A 19,771-nucleotide genomic window follows, 5' to 3' on the forward strand; every position below is an offset into this window, starting at 1 on the left:
AAATGGTTTTGATCTCCCCCTTGCTGGCTGTGGCTGTAGGCATGTGTCTTTTCCCAGACGGAGTCCAGCATCACCATGACTTGCACAGATGGGAAGTGGAACAAGCAGGTGACCTGCGAGCCCGTGGACTGCGGTGTCCCAGACCAGTACCACGTCTACCCAGCCACCTTCAACTGCAGCGAGGGGACCACCTTTGGCAAGAAATGCTCCTTCACTTGCCGACCTCCTGCGCTTCTGAAAGGTATCGGAGGGTGTCTGTGCAGTGACCTGGGGATAGCTGCACAGTTAACACAGGCTGCTCCTAGTAATATATGTTACCGTTGCTGTTGGTTTAGAATTATTCATGATATTTTAAGTATGAAGAATTATGAGAGTCTATGGGAAGGTTTATTTATATTAGAAGTTTAGTTCCTTTGCATTTCTCTATTACCTTCCTTTGACCTTTCCTTGATCACGGCTGGCCGGGCAGCAATGACAGTGAATATTGCTTCCATACAACCAAAACAGGGAAAAGTCATGGGGATAAATCAAATCGAACTCTCTCACCTTCTTTCCCGTGCCTTCTCTGTTTTCTGTGTCTGTCTCCCTTCCATGTATTTGGAAAGACAGAAGACTGAAAAGTCCCATGTCCCAGTTGCACAGTGCCCCATCACTGTTTTTCCTTTTTTCCTAATCCACCCATCACCTCTCTCCTTTTCCACGCTGGTCTTGCTCTATCTCTGACCTTTCTCTCCGCTTCTTGTTTGGGAGTCTCTACAATTTTTATTTCTTAAAAATAACACACTCTGCTGTCTTCTTTCCTTTTCTTCCCCATCTTCTTCCCTGCTGCTTTTCTGCTAGCATGCCCATCATCTTCTCAGCACCATCAACTCTTCTGCTCACTGGCACATTACCCTTTTTGACCTGATCCTCAGGTAACCAGAGAAGATATCATTGTTAATTTGAAGGAACATTAGAGCCAAATTAACTTGTCATCTTGCAGTGGAGTAATCTTAACTGCTGTTGTCAACTCAGGTACAAATGATGCATAAGCTTTTTTTGTACACGTGGTACCGCCTTTTCTGCTAGGATTCATTGCAAATCCCAGAAGAGGCATGGGAAGTATTCTTCATTTCAGTGAAAGCATATGTTGATTTCTTCATATATAACCAAATTGCTTAATTCTTTTAACTCCGACTTAGGAGGGTAACCACAAGCAGCCAACACACAGTGAAAGTTAAGACTGCTCGAAGGGGAGATTTTTATCAAAGAATTCCCTTCTTCTGTTCAAACACTCAGAGGGTCATCTTCAACAAGAGGTGTTTTTTCATTGGAAATGCCTGGAATTTTTTTGAGGGGGCAGTGGAAGTAATGATACTCATCATGACCAACAAGAGCTTCAGCTGATGACTCCGGCGGGGGTAACTGGAGGGATGATAACCAACCCCCAGGTCGGGGGGTGCAGCTGTGGTGTGTAGCATCCCTTCACTTTTGTCCAGAAACTCTGTGAGCCGTGAGGTAAAGGCACCATTTGGTGTACAGCCACCGGTGATGACTAATAGATGTTGCCACTAAGCTTCTGGAGAATGGCGTTCGAATGACTCATGCCTAATTCAATCACTGACGTCATGACAGCCACTGTTGGTAATGTCACAGCTTATCACTTTGCAGTGGCAAGTATGATATCACCAGGGCTGGTCTGCAGAGCTGCTGCATGAGTCAGAGCAGAGGAGCATGCTGGTGCTCTAGAAAAGAGCTCCCTTCCGCACAGAATACCCCTGCAATCGTCTGCAGTTGGGGAGGGGAGAGAGAAAGCCAGGGCTGATTTAATGCGGCTTCTCTTATCTTTGTGGGTAGGGCAGGAGGGCTCCTCCACATACCTTCTTGAGCCCTCCAAAGCCTTTTGTTTTCTTCATCTTTGAATTCCAGCCTCATGCCCTGGCTCTCTTCCTTCCCTCTCAGAGAGATGGCATTGCTCTGGCGTTAGCAGTTTGTCAGTATTATTTTGGATAACTCCAAAGTTGGCTTACCGTTGAAAATATGCCTTGTGGGTTGAGAGGAGTTCCTGTAGCAATGCTCGGGGATTTCAATAGAGTATTAAGGATTTTTGAAGGGTTAGTGGCTCATAGCTGTGCTTTGTTTCTTAGGAAAAGCTTATTCCTTTTCAAGATACAGTATAAAATAACAAAGAATGTAAAATACACTGATACTAGGCTACTTTTAGCTTAACTTTCTGAAGTCAAGTAGGTCACAGCAGAGGCAAATAGATCTATTGTACCTTTTACCTTTGAGGTGCTGGCCAAGAAAGCCTCCTAAGGAAAATGAGTCTCTAATGAGTATTATGAATCGTATTTATCACAGTAGTCCCCGAGGACTGAGAGTCCCCAGCTGAGAATGGCTCCTCATTGTGTTGGAGTAGTGACTCTAATACTAACAGATGCTGCTCCAAAAGGCTCAAAATTGAAATAAAAAGAAGAGATTCAGGGAAAAGATATAACACAGAAGCAGAATGAAGAATGTAATGGCACCAAACCCTCTGTTAATGCCATGACTTTGGAGGGGAGCGGGTTGATGTATGAAACAAGCTTCCTTTCAGAGAAGAACAAAATAAGGAAGAGAAATACAAAAGATTACAAAGCCAGTGTGGTTTCCCCTATGCTATAGCATTTCCTGAAATAAGCACTCTCTGCCTGTCATCTGAAAACAGAGTCCTTAATGATTTAATGCCATCATCTAGAAAGAGAAAATGCATAGGACATACACAGTTGAATTTGTCAAACCAACTGAGGTGGCTTTTGATACATTATGGGTGTAACGACATTTCGAAAAAAATAGTCCAGCTGAACGTTGTTAACTTTGCTCACTGTTCTTCTCAGGAAACAACAGCAACTTGACCTGCATGGAAGATGGGCTGTGGTCCTTTCCGGAGGCCCTGTGTGAGCTGATGTGTCGAGCACCCTCCATCGTCCCTAACGCAGATCTCCAGACTACTCGTTGCCGAGAAGATAAGCACAAAGTGGGCTCGTTTTGCAAGTACAAATGCAAACCAGGTTACCATGTCCCTGGATCCTCCAGAAAAGCAAGAAAGTACGTGAAAGAGTAATGCCATGCAGTCAGCATGATTCAGAAAGCCATGAGTTAAAATGATTTTGGGAAAGGGATGGCCTGTTTATAACAGACTGTATGTGCTGTAGGGAATATCACTGAGGAATTCCTTCATGCAGATAGTGGTGCAGTTTCAAGGGGATTTAGGCACCTAGCTCACTTAGGCGTCTTTGAAAATCCTGACCAGTGCTCAAAAAACAGACCTTACCTTAGAAATACCCCTTTGATATGCAGCCTGGGGAGTCCCCTTTGAAACTCTGCAGGAAAGGGTTAGTGCTATCATATACTTCTGACTCTGCACAAACCCACTTCAAACCAACCACAGCCCACAAGCCTGGGAAGCAGAGATTTTGAGAGACACGTCCAAGTCCAAAAGAGGAGTTTAGGCTGGGCAGCTCAATGTTGGCTTTGCAAAAAATCATTATTTTTGCTCCGAGACCTCATGACGCAGATTCACGACTTGCTCCCCAAGTGTTAAAAGCTCAAGCACACCCATCCCCTGCAACCTGCTAGCACAGAGCTCAGAGGCTTAGAGGCTCTTAGCTGACTCAGCCACTCACTAAATGGTCTTGGTTTTTTCTCCACAAAAAGGCGAGCCTTTAAGATCCAGTGCACGCAAGATGGCACGTGGCTGCCGGGCGCTTGCGTCCCTGTTACCTGCGACCCTCCTCCTTCCAAGTTTCATGGGCTCTACCAGTGCTCCAATGGCTTCCAGTTCAACAGCGAGTGCCGGATTAAGTGTGAAGATGATGACAATCAGTCGGTGAGTCTCTCTTATCCAAATTATCTCAGCCCGTACAAGTGGGGTTTTATCATCTCTTCCCTAAGGACCCTGATCTTGGAGGGGCCGAGTGCCACTGAGCTCTTCTGAGACCAGAGACAGAGAAACGAAGAAAGGAATTACGTAATTAAAGTAGAGGGAGAGAGCTACGGCAAAGAGCGTGGAAATACTATTTTTATGATAGCAGAAATGGTGTTAACTATTACCCGTAGAGGACTAGCAGTGTGACTTACTGTTTCCGGACAATAAGTGGCTGAAAAATCTACCTAAGTGGCTCTATAATCTAGCTAGAAAATAAGGAGTAGTGAATGAGAGTAGGATATGAGTTACCCGCACTTGTCCTGTTTGTTCATTGCGTTTCACCTTGCTTTTCTCTGCAGTTCTTTTTCTCATTATCATTACATGTATGTATGCCGTATGATAATTTAACTTCATAGGGATTACAACTATTCAGGTGAACTGTCTCTAAACTTTCATGGTTTTTTGGCTGTAAAGGTGTCATTTGGCATCAGGGCTCAGACCCTCATCTGGCATAAATCAGCCTGTTGCCTTTGACTTCCTACGAGAAGCTCTGGCCTTCAGTATCTTGTTTGAAATGCTTAGTTTTCCTCACCAGAGGTAATTATAGTTTGTGAGATAAATAACTTCTCCCAGAAGTCCTGCTGCTGCTTAATACGCTTGGGAAGAGAAAGCGGGGAGGTAGAAGCTGCTGCTACTACACGCAGTGCAGAGAGCAGGGAGTGCTCTGTCAAAGGCCTTTTGATATCATTCCAGATTCTAAGGACATATTAAAAGGCACCAGCGATCTGAAAGACACCTCGGATACCTGCTCCAAACAGTTGCTGCCCCCATTCCCTGCCAGGTTGGCCTGCCCTCATCACGGGGACAGCAGGCAGAGCCCTGGGGTTTTGCATCAGGCCACCTGGAAAAGGTTTCCTTGTATAAGACTTAGGAGAGGTTTCGAGCCTTGTGAAACGAGAAGTTGCACGTGCGGGTGCAGTTTGGGTGGGAGCTCTGGGATACGGCGTCTGTGGCTTTGTGTGTCTACCGCTTGCTCAGACTGGTCAGCGTGGCTGAAGACGTGTACCCGTCACTGCAGTGCAAGGGAACTGGGGCCACCAGCGTGATGACAACCAGTGTAACGGGTTTGTGTTTCCTTTTAAATGAGCTGGACGTGAAGAGGAGCAAGCAGTGGAGTCAGGGTTACAGCAAAAGTGAAGTGAGCTCTGGAAAGTGAGAGATACAGCTATGTCTCTATTCACTCTAAGGAAGAGTGTAGTGACTGTTCAGCTGCAAAAGCACCTTGAGCAAAGGAGCAGATAACGTCTTGAGAAAGGGATTTGCAGAGAAAGGTATTTCCAGATATCCCAGGAAATAGACTACAGAAAAGAGGGAGGGCTCCTGGCACAAGCCAGAACCACTTGAGAGGTGTTAATTATTTAAGGATTAAGCCCCACTAAGTCTCTCTCAGCTATATAAGGTGATAATGCACGTTGCATCCAAGCAAGAAACCCAGCAGGGATTTTCACAAGAGATTTTGCAGGTCAGGGAATAATGGACAGTATGTTACTATAGCAATGGATATCCTGGGATCTCTGAGTACGTTGCAGAAACTATACAATAGTACCCTCAAGCACAGCCAGCTCCAGGGGCGTAAATCAGGTTTCATGGCTCACCTTTAAAAATCATGCTTGAACCCTGGCATGCAAATTGCAATGGAAGTGTTCCACATTTGCTAAAACAGCCAATTGTGCTCGATTATCACTTAGCGATCTCTTCCTGAATTTGTCACCACGCTGGAAGATCATTACTCAGCTGTACATATGGCATCTCTTAATCACCAGGAACGTGATGGTCATTTAAGCAGGTACCTCCCCTGGCACCCAGAGCAAGGATCTTCCATTTCTGAATATTGTGCACAAATCAGATGAACAGTCAGATCTAAATTAATCAGTCTCTGCCAAACTGGCCCTTAGGTGACAGTCACCAAGCAGGATCACACCCTGAGTCCATCTGGTCCATTATCCTTTCATATGATTTTCTCATTACTTCTGGCCATGGCCAGATGTCTAGAGAAGGGGAAGCAGGTCCCACGCAGTAGTCTGTCGATAAGACCACTTTGCATCTCGCTAAACATTGTGTTCATCAACAAAGCTAAGCAAAAAAAGCATTAGGATATTAAGGACAAGACTGACACTGAAGGCTGCGCCATCTTCCACGCCGGTACCAGGGGCTTGTGCAGATCCCCGTGCAACAACGGGTGTGGGTCGTGGGGAAGAGCTCCTAAGCAAAGTTCAGCAGCCCCGCTGGGATCCCGGCATGGACAGCACACTAAAGGATCCCCAAAGACATCCAGCACAATCTCCGAGAGCAGGGTGGGTAGATTGCAGGCAACATGCCTGGCATGTAAAACGGGCGAGAAGAAGCGGAGATCCTGCATGGTTCTCCCACCCAGCAAGGCCCCCGCGGGAGGTTTGGAGCCCAGCCCCACCAGACATCCTCCTGTTGAATGTCCCACATTGCGCCACAGCAGTTAGGCTCGCAGATCCTGCAGAACATCTGCTTGCGCAGAAATCCCCAATGCCACAAGGATAGATCTGACAGAAGATTGTGCGCTCCTTTGTTGTTTCTAAAGGGCATGATATTTCCCCTTGGACTTTGGTATTCGTTCTTCAGTATCACACAGAGAATCTTTTCTGTAAGAGAAATGTCATATTCTATTCCTTGCCCATTCCCACACCAGAGGATTTTTTTCTCCTTTCCACCTGCCTCTGTGCGTGTCTGTCTCAGCCTCTTCACTTTCTGTCACTCAAGGCAGCCAAGCTCTAAAGAGCACGTTCTGCCCTGCTAAGCATCCCTGCTCGTGTCCCGCTTTCCTTCCTCCTTCAGCTGGCCATTGGGGATTCTTTCTTTTTCGAGACAAAGATGATACAACTAGTTAGGAAATGGGAAGTGGGAAAAGGTTGTCTGCATTCAACACAAACCCCTCAACAAGAAGAAAGAAGGCAAATGAGGTGAATGCACCTTTATCGCAACTGGAGCGGGTCTATTTTAAGGTAGAGACCTTGCAAGGGCCTTGTAAAGACATTGCATTGCACAGAAGAGGCGTGCACATGTGTTTGTGTGCAATGCAGCTTTCATTTTTTTTATTCTTTGGAAGAAAACGCCTTTTTTGCCCCCCAGGGCTGGCATTCCCAAGCAGGGGTTCTTCCAGCTCCAGCAGAACTTTGCTCCCAGCTCAGCTCTGCCCGCTTCTCACTTCTCAGCCTGTCTTTGCTGTTGGTTTTGTGCCCATCCTCGTTATCTCCTTCTCTCGTTCCCAGGGTCGTGGAAGCAACGTGATTCACTGCCGGAAGGATGGCACCTGGAGCGGCTCCTTTCATCTCTGCAGGGAAATGCAGGGCCAGTGCGCGCTGCCCACGCAGCTCAACAGCCACCTGAAGCTGCAGTGCGCCGGCGGCTACGGCATAGGTTTGTGAGCATCAGCCCCGGCCGTCTGCCGTGGGGGGACGCAGCTCTGACAGGAACGGGGAGCAGTGGGAGAGGAGACGAGGAAGAGGATGGGAATGAGAGGGAGGAAGGACGGAACCCGCGGTCCTTGAAGTCACCTTCTGTGGACCTGTTTGTCTGAGTGAGAGGCTGCTACGGGAGGCTTTTCAGGGAACTGCTTTTAGGAAACGTGAAGCTTTGAGAGGCCAGGCATCATGTAACATGCTCTGCTTGCCTGCTCCTTGCACCGCTTCCACTTGCATTGTGTCCCTTCTTGGGGAGCTAGTTTTAATAGGCAGCCAGCACGCCAGACGACGCCAGGGACACGTCCAGTCCTCAAAATGCAGGGAGAGATTGTACCTGCATTTGCTGTTACAATTCTGTAATGTCCCCCTCCTTCAACCACACGCACACCCCAGAGGCTGAAAAGCGGGAAGCTGGCTGGGAAGCGCAGCACCAGGATAATTCACGTCCCTCCAGAAAGACTGTGAGACCCGCTGAGCATCCCCTTTGGTGTGACAGTTGTTTAGGAGCTGTTGTGAGGGTATGTTTTTCCCTTTCCTTCTGGGGTGCCTGGTCACTCTGCAAGGGGTGATGACTTCCTGCGCTCAGCTTTGCTTTGGGTCACCCAGGCAGAGGGAGGGATAGACTACATACCTGAAGTGTACACACTGTATTGTATTTTCAGCCCCTGTTTTTGAGGTCTCCTTGCTGTAAGGGCTGCAATGGGAGCTGCACTGGCTGCAGCCTGCGAGGCCCCTTCCTGCAGCCCCGCTCCCAGCCCCTGCCAGACCCTCCTCCCTCCGCCTGTCCCTTTGAACTTGGAGAGATTTCCTCGTTGCGCGACTCCCTCATTATATCGCAGCCATGCGAGGGACCACGAGCCTCCTTGTGTTCCCTCCCCGGGGAGGAGAACACGACCTGGATGAGATCACCGCTCTGTAATGATGCCAATTACAGATCATATATCAAAACAATTCCGACCCGCTCCTTTCCGTAAGCGTAAATAGCGTGGCGGAGCGCGGGAGAGTGAGCGGCGAGCAGGCTGCGGCGACTCTTAATGTGGCGAGGCGTTTTACCCTTGAGCCGAGGTTACCTCCTGGGGCCGGCCAGGTTTTTGCAAGGAGAGAAATACCGATTCCTGGTTTGGAGGGGAGCACCTCAGTGCTGGAAGCAGGAGGGTCTGAGCTTCCCACACAACGGGCCCCTGCCAGCCCTCGGTCCTCTCCCAGCCCTACCGGGCCAGCTGCCAGCAGGTGCTGATCCCAGAAACAAGGTCCGGTGGGCCTGATCCTGGGATGGGATCACACAGCCGTCATGGAAGCGAGGGACTCCTGGGCCAGATCCTCCACGAGAGCGTAGCTCTTGCTGGAGAGGGAGGAAGAGCTCGGCGAGGGCACGGCGGCCGTTGGCTCTTATCCTCAGCAGATGGAGACATACCACACACTTAGTTAGGCTCGCCCAGCACCACCTTTCGGGATCAGGTTGTTGGGGTTTTCTTCTCTTCTTTGTGTTTTCGGAAGCCTGATTGATGTCCTTCCGAGAAGGTGCTCCCCTGCCACTCACTCGCAATGGGGATGGTGTCAAAGGGCCTCATCCAGCGGGTCCATGGAGCCACGACCACATGCGCTGGGAAAGCAAACCAAGCCCCAAGTGCTCCCCGTCTTGTCGGCTCCACAGCCCGGGTCTGCTCTGCTCCCGCTGACTCCTCCATGTGGGAGCACGTGAGAAGGCAGAAGCAGGTGGGGAAAATAATAGCATCCAGTCATGGTCACTATGAATCCCACACACCTTCAGTAATTCCTCAGACACCTAATCTGCCCTTCCAGGCTGAGGTGTGTGTTGAGCCAAAGGTTCAGCTCTCCAAACCAGTGCGGAGATTAATTCCTCCCCCAGCCCTGATTGGAGCACAGAAATCCTAATGACATGTTTGCAGCAGCTGTGCCATTCAAGAGTGATTTTCCAGGGGGGAAATGGTAATGGTCCAACACACTAGGGCTTACGGTTGTGTCACCACAGGGCTCTGGGATATTGCTGCAGAGTATCGCAGCACGTTTTAATAAAGAAAGGACAGGATTCCCACTGGGCATGACAGTTAATCAGAGAAAAAGCAGGTTTATGTGTGAACAAAGCCATCATTACCTCTCTGCGTACTTCTTATCGACTGTGGGACTTAGGTGATAGCTCGTCTGCAATATCATTAGGCTTGGTCACCCTCCGAAAGATTGTTATTGAAGGTCTGTAAATTTAACAGATCAAACGGTACGTTTTTGTCATGTCATAGGTGAGATGAGTTCGACAGCCTCTGCTTAATCAGTCCCATTGCTTGAAAGAGCAGTTGAGATGGAAAAACCTTCACATTTTCTTGATGATCTGAAAGTGCAAAACCTGACCCCCTTCTTGGAGTTAATAGCCAGAGAAATACCTAGGTATGCAGCTCATACAAAAAGGCCCTGGAATATCTGCCACCCCCACGGTCTCCTGCTGAGATGCAGGGTTGTACTCAGCATTTCATGTGTAGCTAGAAGATATGTGATAGTTACAGTTGACTGCTAATTGCAATTTAGGAAAAATGAGCCCTAATCCTGTCCTTCAGCTGGAAGGATGCTGAAAGGGTCAGAAGCTGCTTGCTTTATCCTTTAGCTTTATCCTCTCCGTATTTCGTGCAGGCGCGGAGTGTACCACCTCATGTCTGGATCACAGTCACGAGCCCATCCTCCTGCGCGTGAACGAGACCGTGCAAGACATCCAGCACTGGATGAACCCTCAAAGAGTGAAGGTCAGTGCCTTACGATGTCACTAACTATGTCCCTTGTTGCACGTTTGTGTGCAGTGAGTGAAGAGCGGTGCCCATGGTTCATTCAGTGAGGGCAATACGTGGGGAATTCTGCCCTTTAGAAAAGAACTCCTGATTTTTGCTGTGTTTTTGCACGTTGTTCTGGTAAGGTGGTGACTTTCTCTCCAAGTTGCTTTCTCTCTGTGATTTCCCAGTGAAAGTCAGTTCAAGGTAAAGGCCCCGAATCAGTGTGCTCAGATCCACCCAGCACCTACAGTGGGTCTGATCTGGAAACATGATTGATTACACAGGAAGATGTGATGGACAGTGAGAGAAGGGGCACTGGCCAGGTTTTATTTTCTTCCTCCTCTTCAGTATTTTGCATTCTTTGGGTGTCAGGGCTGGATTTTTCAGCACTGCTTTTGGATGACAAAAGAAGCTGATACAGAGGGTATTTCATTTCCCGAACCAGCAGAGCTGGCTGGGTCCTCCCCCCGCCCCTTCGCCCGCATGCGAGAGATGCCTGCTCAGCACAGCCCCTTCCAGAGGTCACCACTTCTTCCTCCTGCCTGCTGCAAACGCACCGGCAGCATTAACCGCTCCCGCCACGCCGTCCTGTGCGTCCTCCAGCGCACGCCACCATCGCTCTGCCCTGATGGGGACACGCACACCCCTGTACAGCGCCTTGCACACACGCTCACCCCTGCACATGCATGCCACTTGCAGCAAATAGCTGCTTGGTTCCATGCCTACACTTGGATACCAGTGGGAGACACACTCATCTACCTCTCTCTCAAAACCTTCATCTACACAAACGTTGCCCTTCTGCCTAGAAATGCGTGTAACCAGGCGCTTGTGCCTACGCGGTGTTTCTGCGGGTGCAGACGTTCAAGTCTACACGCTCAAGTGCATGCTGGAAGACTCTGGCCCATCGCGTGTCACCAGGGTGCGGGTTGCTGGTGGTGCTTGAGCAAACACGGTCAGCTTTTATATGCTTGGCCCTGGCTTTGCAGGAGTCCGTTTTACAGACTTGAACTCCATTTAGGAGGAGAACAAGCAGCCAACACAGCCCCAGCATGTCCTGAGCAGCTTTGACAGTCTATTTGCTTCTCTACATGCCTAAATATGTACCCAGGGTTTGGGATTGTTGAAATCTGGCCTTGGCTGTGGATAGCGAGCTGCTCCAGAAATCTCCATCACTTTATACTTCCCTATTTCACACGGAGCAATAGAATAAATCCTGGAAAGGGCTGGGGAACCGAAGTCCAGAGAATATGACAAGATTGCAGTGTCCTTCCTAGCTTCCCATTCACTCCAGACGCCGAGATTATATTACTGCCTAAGCCTGGGCTTTGCCAAGTTTCTGGCATGAAACATAACGAAAACCCCTATCTCTGTATTAGGGGCAATTTCTCACCGGCCCTTTCCCGAGTGCTAGACTTTAAAGTGGTTTTGTAATTCATGGTGAAATAAAGTGACAGCTTCCCTCCCGTTCTCTGCTGTGCTCCGTCGTTTATTGATGCGGGTACGCAGAGGGAGCTGTAACGCGTTTTATACCTGCAGGTCTCTGGAGGGCTCATTAGGCAGCAGGGAAAACATGCAGTAGTAAAGGGGGAGATGAGGGGAGTGAGGGTTGGAGGAGAAATCACGGTTTCCAAGAGTACAGTGGTAAATAAGACCTTTTTTGCCCTGATGGAGAGGATCTTGCAAGAGCTTTAGGCTGTGAGCAGATGCAAGTTCGAGCCCACAAACACTTCGTAACTAGAGGGTGAGATTTGGGCTTGAAAACTTGTGTTGGGAGATGGAGGGGAGCCTTTAGGAGATGAGCGGGATGATGCTGAGACACGCTGGAGGGGAGGTTTTTTGGTAGCTGTAAAACATCCATCTTACTCAACTCTCCAGATAAAGGGATGTCACCCACAGGGAGCGGTGCCTCGTGGGGTGCCACTGGGGGAAATGCTGCTGCCAGTGGGACCGGGGAGACCCTGGAGAGACGGGACTGGAATGCCTTAGGGGAAGGTCCCCATGGCAATGTGTTATATATCATTAATAATATGCGTCTCTATTTACGGTCAGTGACAGCTTGCTGTTGTGCCATACGAGTAAAGCGAGCAGCTGGTTGCATTTACACGGCAAGTCTTTGTGGATCTCAAAGTACTTGAATGACGCAAAGGAAACGCTTTTAGTTACTTAATTTCAGGCACAAGTAACGTACAAACGAGTACAGTATGAGAAGCAGATAAAGGCAGAACCAATCTCTGGAGCTTACCTTGGAGAGGACAGGCACGGATAAAACATAGGCAAGAAAAAAAAAATATTTGTGTGTAGCTGCTCAGGCAACAGCTGTTATGGAAAGGAGGTAGGAAGAGGGACCCGTCCCTCCTCTGGGGGTTGTTTAGAGCAGAGCTGTGCAAATCACTTGATTTTTCAGTTTGCTGGAAGTTCTGTCAAATTAAAAAGAAATGTTTTCTTTTAATCAAAGTGACTTTTTTGTTGTTGTGATTTTGGGTGAAGCAAAAAATTGGAGAAAAAAACCATGTTGGTTTGAACATAACTTAGCATTTCATTTCCAAGGATTTTTTAAAACATTTTGTTTAATGAAAATGAAAAAAAACCTTAGAAATTAAATGTCTTCTCAAAGGAGTAACAACAACAGATATTTGATTTTGAAAAATGTCTAAATATTACTGTGTTCTTCAGAATTGCTTTAGGCTGAGTTGCTTTGTTGGGTCCGAAACAGTTTGCCAAAATCAGTGCAAGTTGGCGGTGTCTTCCAAATCAGTATTGTCAGCAGGAAGAAAAAAAATCACCTGAAATCTTCTGTGTCTGTTGTTCTGCAGCGGGACGTGTTCAGAGCAACCATTGCTGTTCCCATGATTTCCCATTTATTGTGTGTGTGCAAGGGGCAGCGAGCTGTTGAAGACACCTATAGATAGAGCTGCCGAGGCTGACTGTGCAGGCAGTGGAGAGAAAAAAGTGAAATATCTCAGGAAGACAACTGACAGCTCTTTCCCACTGACTGCAGAGAAACAGGGCGGACACCTAATTTCTTAGGTTGTCTGAATTTGGGTCCTTGACTTTGTGCTGAGCAGGAACAGGCCAAATACTGTGCAAGCACGTGCGTGTATGGGATAGCCTTGAAAGGGTCGGCATGCCCCGACTCTGCCTGCCAGTGGGGCCAAGTGTGGCCTCGGCCCCTCCGCACGCCTGGGACACTGCCCCGCTGCTGGCAATGCGTTTTCCCGTATGCACTCCTGGGATTTCGGATGTCCAGAGGTCATTAAGGGGAATTCTCCTTAAATACTCCCCTATGCATTTAAGCTTTGCCGTATTCCTCCTTCCTTCCTCTCTCCTCTTTCTGTGAGTGTTGGGCTCATTTTGCAGGCAGGGAAACTGAGTCACTGAGTGGTGAAATGACTTACTGCAGTGCCTCGGCTCAGCGCCTGGCAAGGCAGGACTTCCCACCCTGTCTGTAGCTGCAGGAGGAAACAGCCACAATGTGCCGTGACTCCCCTCCCTTGGCAGCAGCGGCCGATCCCCTCACCACCGTGACATTAAGCCCACGTTTAATTGTCATGTTCATTTAGTGCCGGAGAGAGTTAGCTGAGACCAGTAGATGCCAGTCCCTGGGCTTTAGCCCTGGGGGACACTTGACCCATCTAAGGTGGAGGAGGGCTCTCCTCCGGCCTCTCTTGGGGAAACCTAATCCCCTCCGCAGCCCGCAAATGGTTGACATCATTGTGTTAGTTCCACCACGGGAGGGAAGCGCTGTGACCGGAGGCACTAGGTCTTCCCTCACAAGGAGAAAATGACAGCTTGAATTGCTTTTTTGGCTCTTTGATACCTACTGTGGGAGCGCATCCCGGCTTCCTCTCCCTTCGGAGCAGATGGAGTCACAGCCACCAAACCGCAGATGTGGCTGGGTGGTGTTTCTGGGATGGGGACAGGACCAAAGTCAATACACCCGGCTGCGCGGCACAGCCCGTGCAGGAGGGCAGCTGTGCTGCAGAAGCCGATGCACGAGGGGAGCCAGGGCCATGAGGGCGGCATATGTCACTGCAGCGGCTTGGAGCACGTGGCGGCACGGGGAAGGGATGGGGCTCACAGAGACAGTGGCCAGATAGGCTTTACCCTGTGCACTGCCTGGCACGTGTTGGATGTGGTCCTTCCATCCACCTCTTACTGCATCCTTTGTTGGCCTTATGAGCCCACCTTCCTTTCTGCACGCACTGATGCCATCGGATCCTGGTCACATCCTGCCGTAGTGCTGCCAATGTCCCTCCTTGCTTGCTTTTTATACAGTTGTTTAGCTCAGTTGTCCCATGCAGCACCCTATGGCACCCATGTGCCTGTTTGCACTGCAAGAGGCAGGAACGATGCCCAGCAACCCGAATCCTCCCCAACTTCTCAATTTTCCAACCCAGTCTCTCCCTCTACCCACACCCCCTCTCCCATCCCATTGCACTCCACACACCCCAGCAGCAGCCTGAGGGTACAAACAGGCTGGGCGGTGGGAATCCAGGGTTTGGAAGGCCAGCAAGAGGAGCCAGGAGCATGGCCGAGGGCCCTTCCCTGAGCGTACTCGGCTCCCAGCTCCGTGAATGTTAGCAGGATTGAATTCAGCTGGAGTAGCTCTAATGGTCTCCGCTAGCAAAGTATCATCTGAGCAGAAGGCAACGTAACTGGGACTACGCCGTTGGCAGGTACTGCTCCAGAGCAATGTGAGTGTCCCACTGACCCGGTGATTAATCTAGCGCAAGGTCAACTGGCTTTCCTACGCTGTGGAGAGCGGCCCGGGGCTGCACCCCCTTTCCCTGGAGGATGTCCAGCCGAAGGCTGTGCAGCCCTTGGGATTGAGGGCGACCTTGAGTGAGAGCTCCGAGGACAGCACCATCCTAGCAGAGACTTTGCCTTCCGTCCGATCCTCTAAGGGAGGGTGCTGGGTTTTTAATAATGGGAGGGTCAGGAAAGTAGTCAGTGCATCTTCTGCGAGGGATTGCTCTCACTCGGAAACCTCCTTTCTTAAGAGCCTGTTTCAGGGCTATTCGACTCCTTTTATTAGCTCCAAATGCTCACACACATTCACGCATATCAAGAGGTTTTGTAAATATTGATGCTTCTTGCCAGGGGAGCGTGAGATGCTCTTTGGAAGTGCACTTCTACTTATTGTCTAGCTGGCCTTGGACACAGGAGGCAAATGCCTGAGTTTTTTTACTTTGGTTTAACTCTTGGGTTCAAATGCTATTGATCTGCTTCCTTTACTCTCCCCCCCCCCGCCCCCAGTCTGTTGACTGGCCTTGTTTATTTTGAAACCTAGAAAAGTTTCCTTTCTTTTCCTTCTGAAGTGCACTAAACAGGAGAGGGGGAAAAAAAAATAAAAAAGTCTCACCATTTGTGGCAGGCAACAGCCTGGAAATCTCCAGCTGTCTGTCAAGAGCGCACTGGGGGAATGTCTGACACCGCAGGGCCCCCGCACCTTGCAGCCTCCCTCCCGGGGGATAAACAACGTCCTCCCCCCTCGCCCGGCTGCTTCTCCGCTCACACAGACGGGCCCTGTTGCGAGGCAGGTGGGGCAAGCCGGGCTTGACTAATAGTGGAAAATCCGAGAGCATCGGAAAGATAAACAGCCCAAGTCAGATAGTATAAAAGTCCTTTTTCTAGCACACGCCAGGTAAGCCTCAAATGACAGAAACTGTAAAAACATGCTGAGGTTCCCCTGCAGATGGATTAAATTAGCCCTCAAATAAACAGGGGAAGGGATGGCTTGTGCGTCAGGTCTTCCCAAATGTTAATCCCTTCCTTCCCCAGGCCTCCATCCAACCCTGACCCCTGCCTTTGGGCAAGTGCCTACGTGTTCGTCTTGCCCAACTGGACGTTGTGGTGTTTCATCCATGGACGATAACCCAAAATGAATGTTGTGTCTGATGTCCTGCTGAATGGCCAGGAGTCCTATCTCCTAGACCTCCATGATAGCAAACCACCATCTCCACTGACTGGCCAAACTTTTCATCCACTCTTAAAATCTAAGTTTCCATGTCTACAGGCAAACAATGGCTGCCCTGGGTGTGTCATCATTGAGTATGCTGGTCATCATTTTTGCCCAAAACTAGGCACTCCAGAATTTATTATAAATACAGAAATTATTATAAGTCTCATGTAATGTAGCAGGTGATGCTGTCCTTTCTGGGGGTTATTCTGAAGGCATGTAGTGGGAGGTGCTTCCATTTAAGCTCTAAAGGATGGTGCGAAAATATATCTGAAAGTCCACCTTTAGCATCTTCAAAAAGCACAGATACAATGGGTAGCAAGAGAACAATGTTTTGCAGAAATCCCTCAATGAGTTCCTAAAGTGTCTCCCTGCTACCCAAGAGCAAGACAGTGGACCTGTGCCTTTGCCTTTCCCTGCCACGTTCCCCCACCACCAGTGAAATATTGGACATGACATTTTAGGAGAACCTTAAATATTATTTTAATCTCAAATGTTCTGTTATTGCAAGTGTCAAGTCCAACACTTCTTGTAAATACCTGGAGGACAGCCAGGTCCTGAGAACACAAGAGGTGTTAGGAACTGAACTTCATTGGTTAAGTACAGGAGAGCCACAGGAGCCAACACGCTGACTTTCTGTACACTGATTTCTTTGTCTTAACCTGTTTTTTGTTTTGTTTTTTTTTTCTTTTCCCCTCCAGAGCGTTGTCTGCACGGCGGGACTCAAGTGGTACCCTCACCCTTCCCTGATTCATTGTGTCAAAGGCTGCGAGGTGAGCTTTCGCGTTAGCTCCGGTGGTCCACGCTTGCTCTCCAAAGTGTTATGGTAACAGTCACTGCAGTCACCTGGGTTGTAAATGCTGTTTTTCAAGTGGGGCAAACACGCTTTTGCCCTGACTGTCCTGTCGAAACGACGGTGATCTCCTGCATCAGTTCTGACACTCAGGGGTGAAATTGGTGGTTTTCCGAGAGCTGATGGTTGGGTGACTCTCACAGGAGTTAAATGATCAAGTGTCTCAACAACATTGGTAGATCATCAGAAATTCCCAGGATCTGGGGATTTCTGGGAAGTTGCAAAAACCTTCAGTTGTTTTTCCTTGGTTTTGACATCTTATTAGAGGGCCAGTTCTTTCCAAGGCCAGCTAGGCTTTGGGCTTTAGGGCATGCAGATAAACTTTAGGAAAGCCAGAGGCAGAAATGCTACCGCTGGGTGGGCAGCACAGCTGGATGGTGAGCAAATCACACATCCCTCCACTGTGTACCTCTGTCTGAACCAGAAAAAAAAAAAAAAAAAAACAGAAAAATGCAGTTATGTTTCAGCTGTGATACATTTTTACAGTCTTGTGTGTTATTTGAAAAAAAGCAATTATTTTGTTTCTGCTGGCAACAGTCTTTGAAAAGTCTGAGAAGTCGTAAGATGCTTCCAGTGGTTAAACAGGGCTGGAGCACCTCTCTCTGGGTCATGGTGCTCATGTGGTTTCCATCATGCCAACCCTTGAGAATCAAGAGGTCAGTCCTTGTGGCACCTCTGTAAGGCTGGGAAGCTTCATGCCCGTTTTAGAAATGGGGTGGCTCACAGGCGGAGGGATAGATGGCTGCTTTGGTTACATGGACGGGCAGTGGAAGAGCTGTGTCTTGACCCCACATCTCCTGACTTTCTGCAGCACTGGCTGCACTCTCAGCACCCAGTAACCCAATTTTACAGGCTCATTGAAGTTACTTGCCCGGAGTGGCAGAACATGGCACAGAACTCCTAAATCTGACATGAAACTCTCGACCACATAGCTGTGCGACGTGATTTGACTTGAAGTGAAAGACAGGTTTCCTTCGCATACAAATGTTGGGCCCAAGAGGGTAATAACTCTCCAACAATGTAATAGTTTCTGTCTAGTTGTTCCCTAAATGAAAAGCATTCTGCTGTCAGTGCTTTGAATGTCATAAGCCATCTCACGCATTACATTCATGCAGGCTGGCTGGGCGCCCCTATTCTCCAAAGACAGCTAAAATAACATCCAGCGACCATTAAGAAATGCCATTCAGGTGCTGATGCACCATTGGGTATCCATTCTCCTGCTGTTTAAGGGTAGTTGTTACTGTGGCAAACTTTGCAATGATGTAATAATTTACCAGAAGCCATTATTACTGACATGCTTTTTCTCAGCATTTTCTTCCCTTCCATCATTGTTAATTGCCAGACCCCTCGGCATCAGTAGGAACTTTCTTCTTTTCATCATTCATTCAGCAGTGTCACTGCATTGCAATCTATCATCTTGGAAGGCTTTGCCCAGACAATTGATAATGGCCTCGAGCATCATTTTTAGAGCCTGATGCTTCCAGGATCCACAAATGGGCCAGCGCTTGTTCTCCGGCATCAAGATTTCAGAAGAAATGCCATCTTCACCAAGCCTTTTTTCACGACTGTGGAAACAGGGACTAATAAGCCAGTGGGTCAATAATACTGCGCCGTTAAGCTGATACAATCCCTCATGTATTAATACCCTTAGCGTTAGGGAGGGTTTCCGGAATAGAAGGCTGTAAGCGGGGCCTTATTTTACTCTTGGCGATCACAGTGGTAACCCAGACTGCTGCTGCAATGTGATTTTTTGTCGCTCCCTAGTGGCAGGAACAGAGGTTTATGAGGCAGCCCCGTACTTCTCGGCAGCTAACTTAGGTGTTTCAGTAGAAAACTGGTCCCTCTGGACTACCTATGGCCCTCCAAAAATATAGGAGCACTAAGCTATGCGTGAAGACCTATAGAGACCTCACCCTCCACTGCCAGGCCTCCAAGGTCTCCCAAATGAGGATTTTGGTACCAAATCAGAATAGACCTTATTTGAACCATTCTTCTTCTCCAAAGGACTGACTTGCCTACTCTGTGCCAGTGCAAGTGAAAGGCAAATTCTTCCACAGCTTTCTTTTATTGATTTTCCGGTGTTCCTAGGTGTAGGGTACAGGCATTGGCATGGGAAATTAAAGGCGAGCCTTTCTTGACAGGCCGGCACAGCCAGCCAGTACAAGGGAAACACGGAGAAGCCTACAAAATGTCTTGGGAGGTTGGGCAAAGTTCACCTTTTTGAATATGACCAGGTTGGCATAAAAATATCTCTCCATCTACTTATAAATCATTCCCTTTTAACTCTTCGCATATTAATTAAATTGGAAGGGCGTTTGCAAGTCAAAGTCTTTGCCTGTGTAAATAAGTCAATCTCTGTGGAAGTCAGTGGAGTTAAGCCAGTTTACAGGGATAGGAGCCTCGCCCTGTGAGTCTGATTTACTTGTCAGCATTTGTAGTATTGGCATGTAGCTAAAGAAGTGATGCACAGTAAGTGAGTCGCCTCCTGGTAGTCCTGCTCTGGTCTGATACTGCCATCATTGCCCGGATTTCCTATACCCTGATAGAAATATTTGAATTTACAAAACGTCAGCAGTACAAGCCTGCGTCTGCACCGCTCCACAGTGTCCATTTCAATACTGATGAGCATGGCCATGGTGAGCTCTCATTTCTGGTTCTTCAGGTATCTATCATCAGGGAGACCCCGGTATTGCAATTGCCACAAAATCCTCCCAGGAAACCTCCACAAGCCTCCCCACCCGCTCTGCAATGATGCCTTCTCATAGGAAAGTCCCTGGTGTGTTTTTCACAGTGCAGAATAAA

The 19,771-nt window shown here is 48.6% G+C and overlaps 1 protein-coding gene across 1 annotated transcript in view; it reads left to right on the forward strand.

Annotated features, from left to right (window-relative positions):
* The window catches only part of PAPPA (pappalysin 1), a 177,764-nt gene that overhangs the window by 144,902 nt on the left and 13,091 nt on the right, over positions 1 to 19,771 (forward strand). Inside the window, exons 15-20 of the mRNA XM_059828870.1 lie at positions 58 to 241; positions 2,856 to 3,066; positions 3,676 to 3,847; positions 7,189 to 7,336; positions 10,024 to 10,133; positions 16,818 to 16,889. Of these exons, the coding sequence (XP_059684853.1) occupies positions 58 to 241; positions 2,856 to 3,066; positions 3,676 to 3,847; positions 7,189 to 7,336; positions 10,024 to 10,133; positions 16,818 to 16,889 (897 nt within the window). The remainder of the gene's footprint in view (positions 1 to 57; positions 242 to 2,855; positions 3,067 to 3,675; positions 3,848 to 7,188; positions 7,337 to 10,023; positions 10,134 to 16,817; positions 16,890 to 19,771) is intronic.

Source organism: Gavia stellata, chromosome 24, assembly GCF_030936135.1.
Source record: "Gavia stellata isolate bGavSte3 chromosome 24, bGavSte3.hap2, whole genome shotgun sequence".
NCBI classification, from domain to species: Eukaryota; Metazoa; Chordata; class Aves; order Gaviiformes; family Gaviidae; genus Gavia; species Gavia stellata.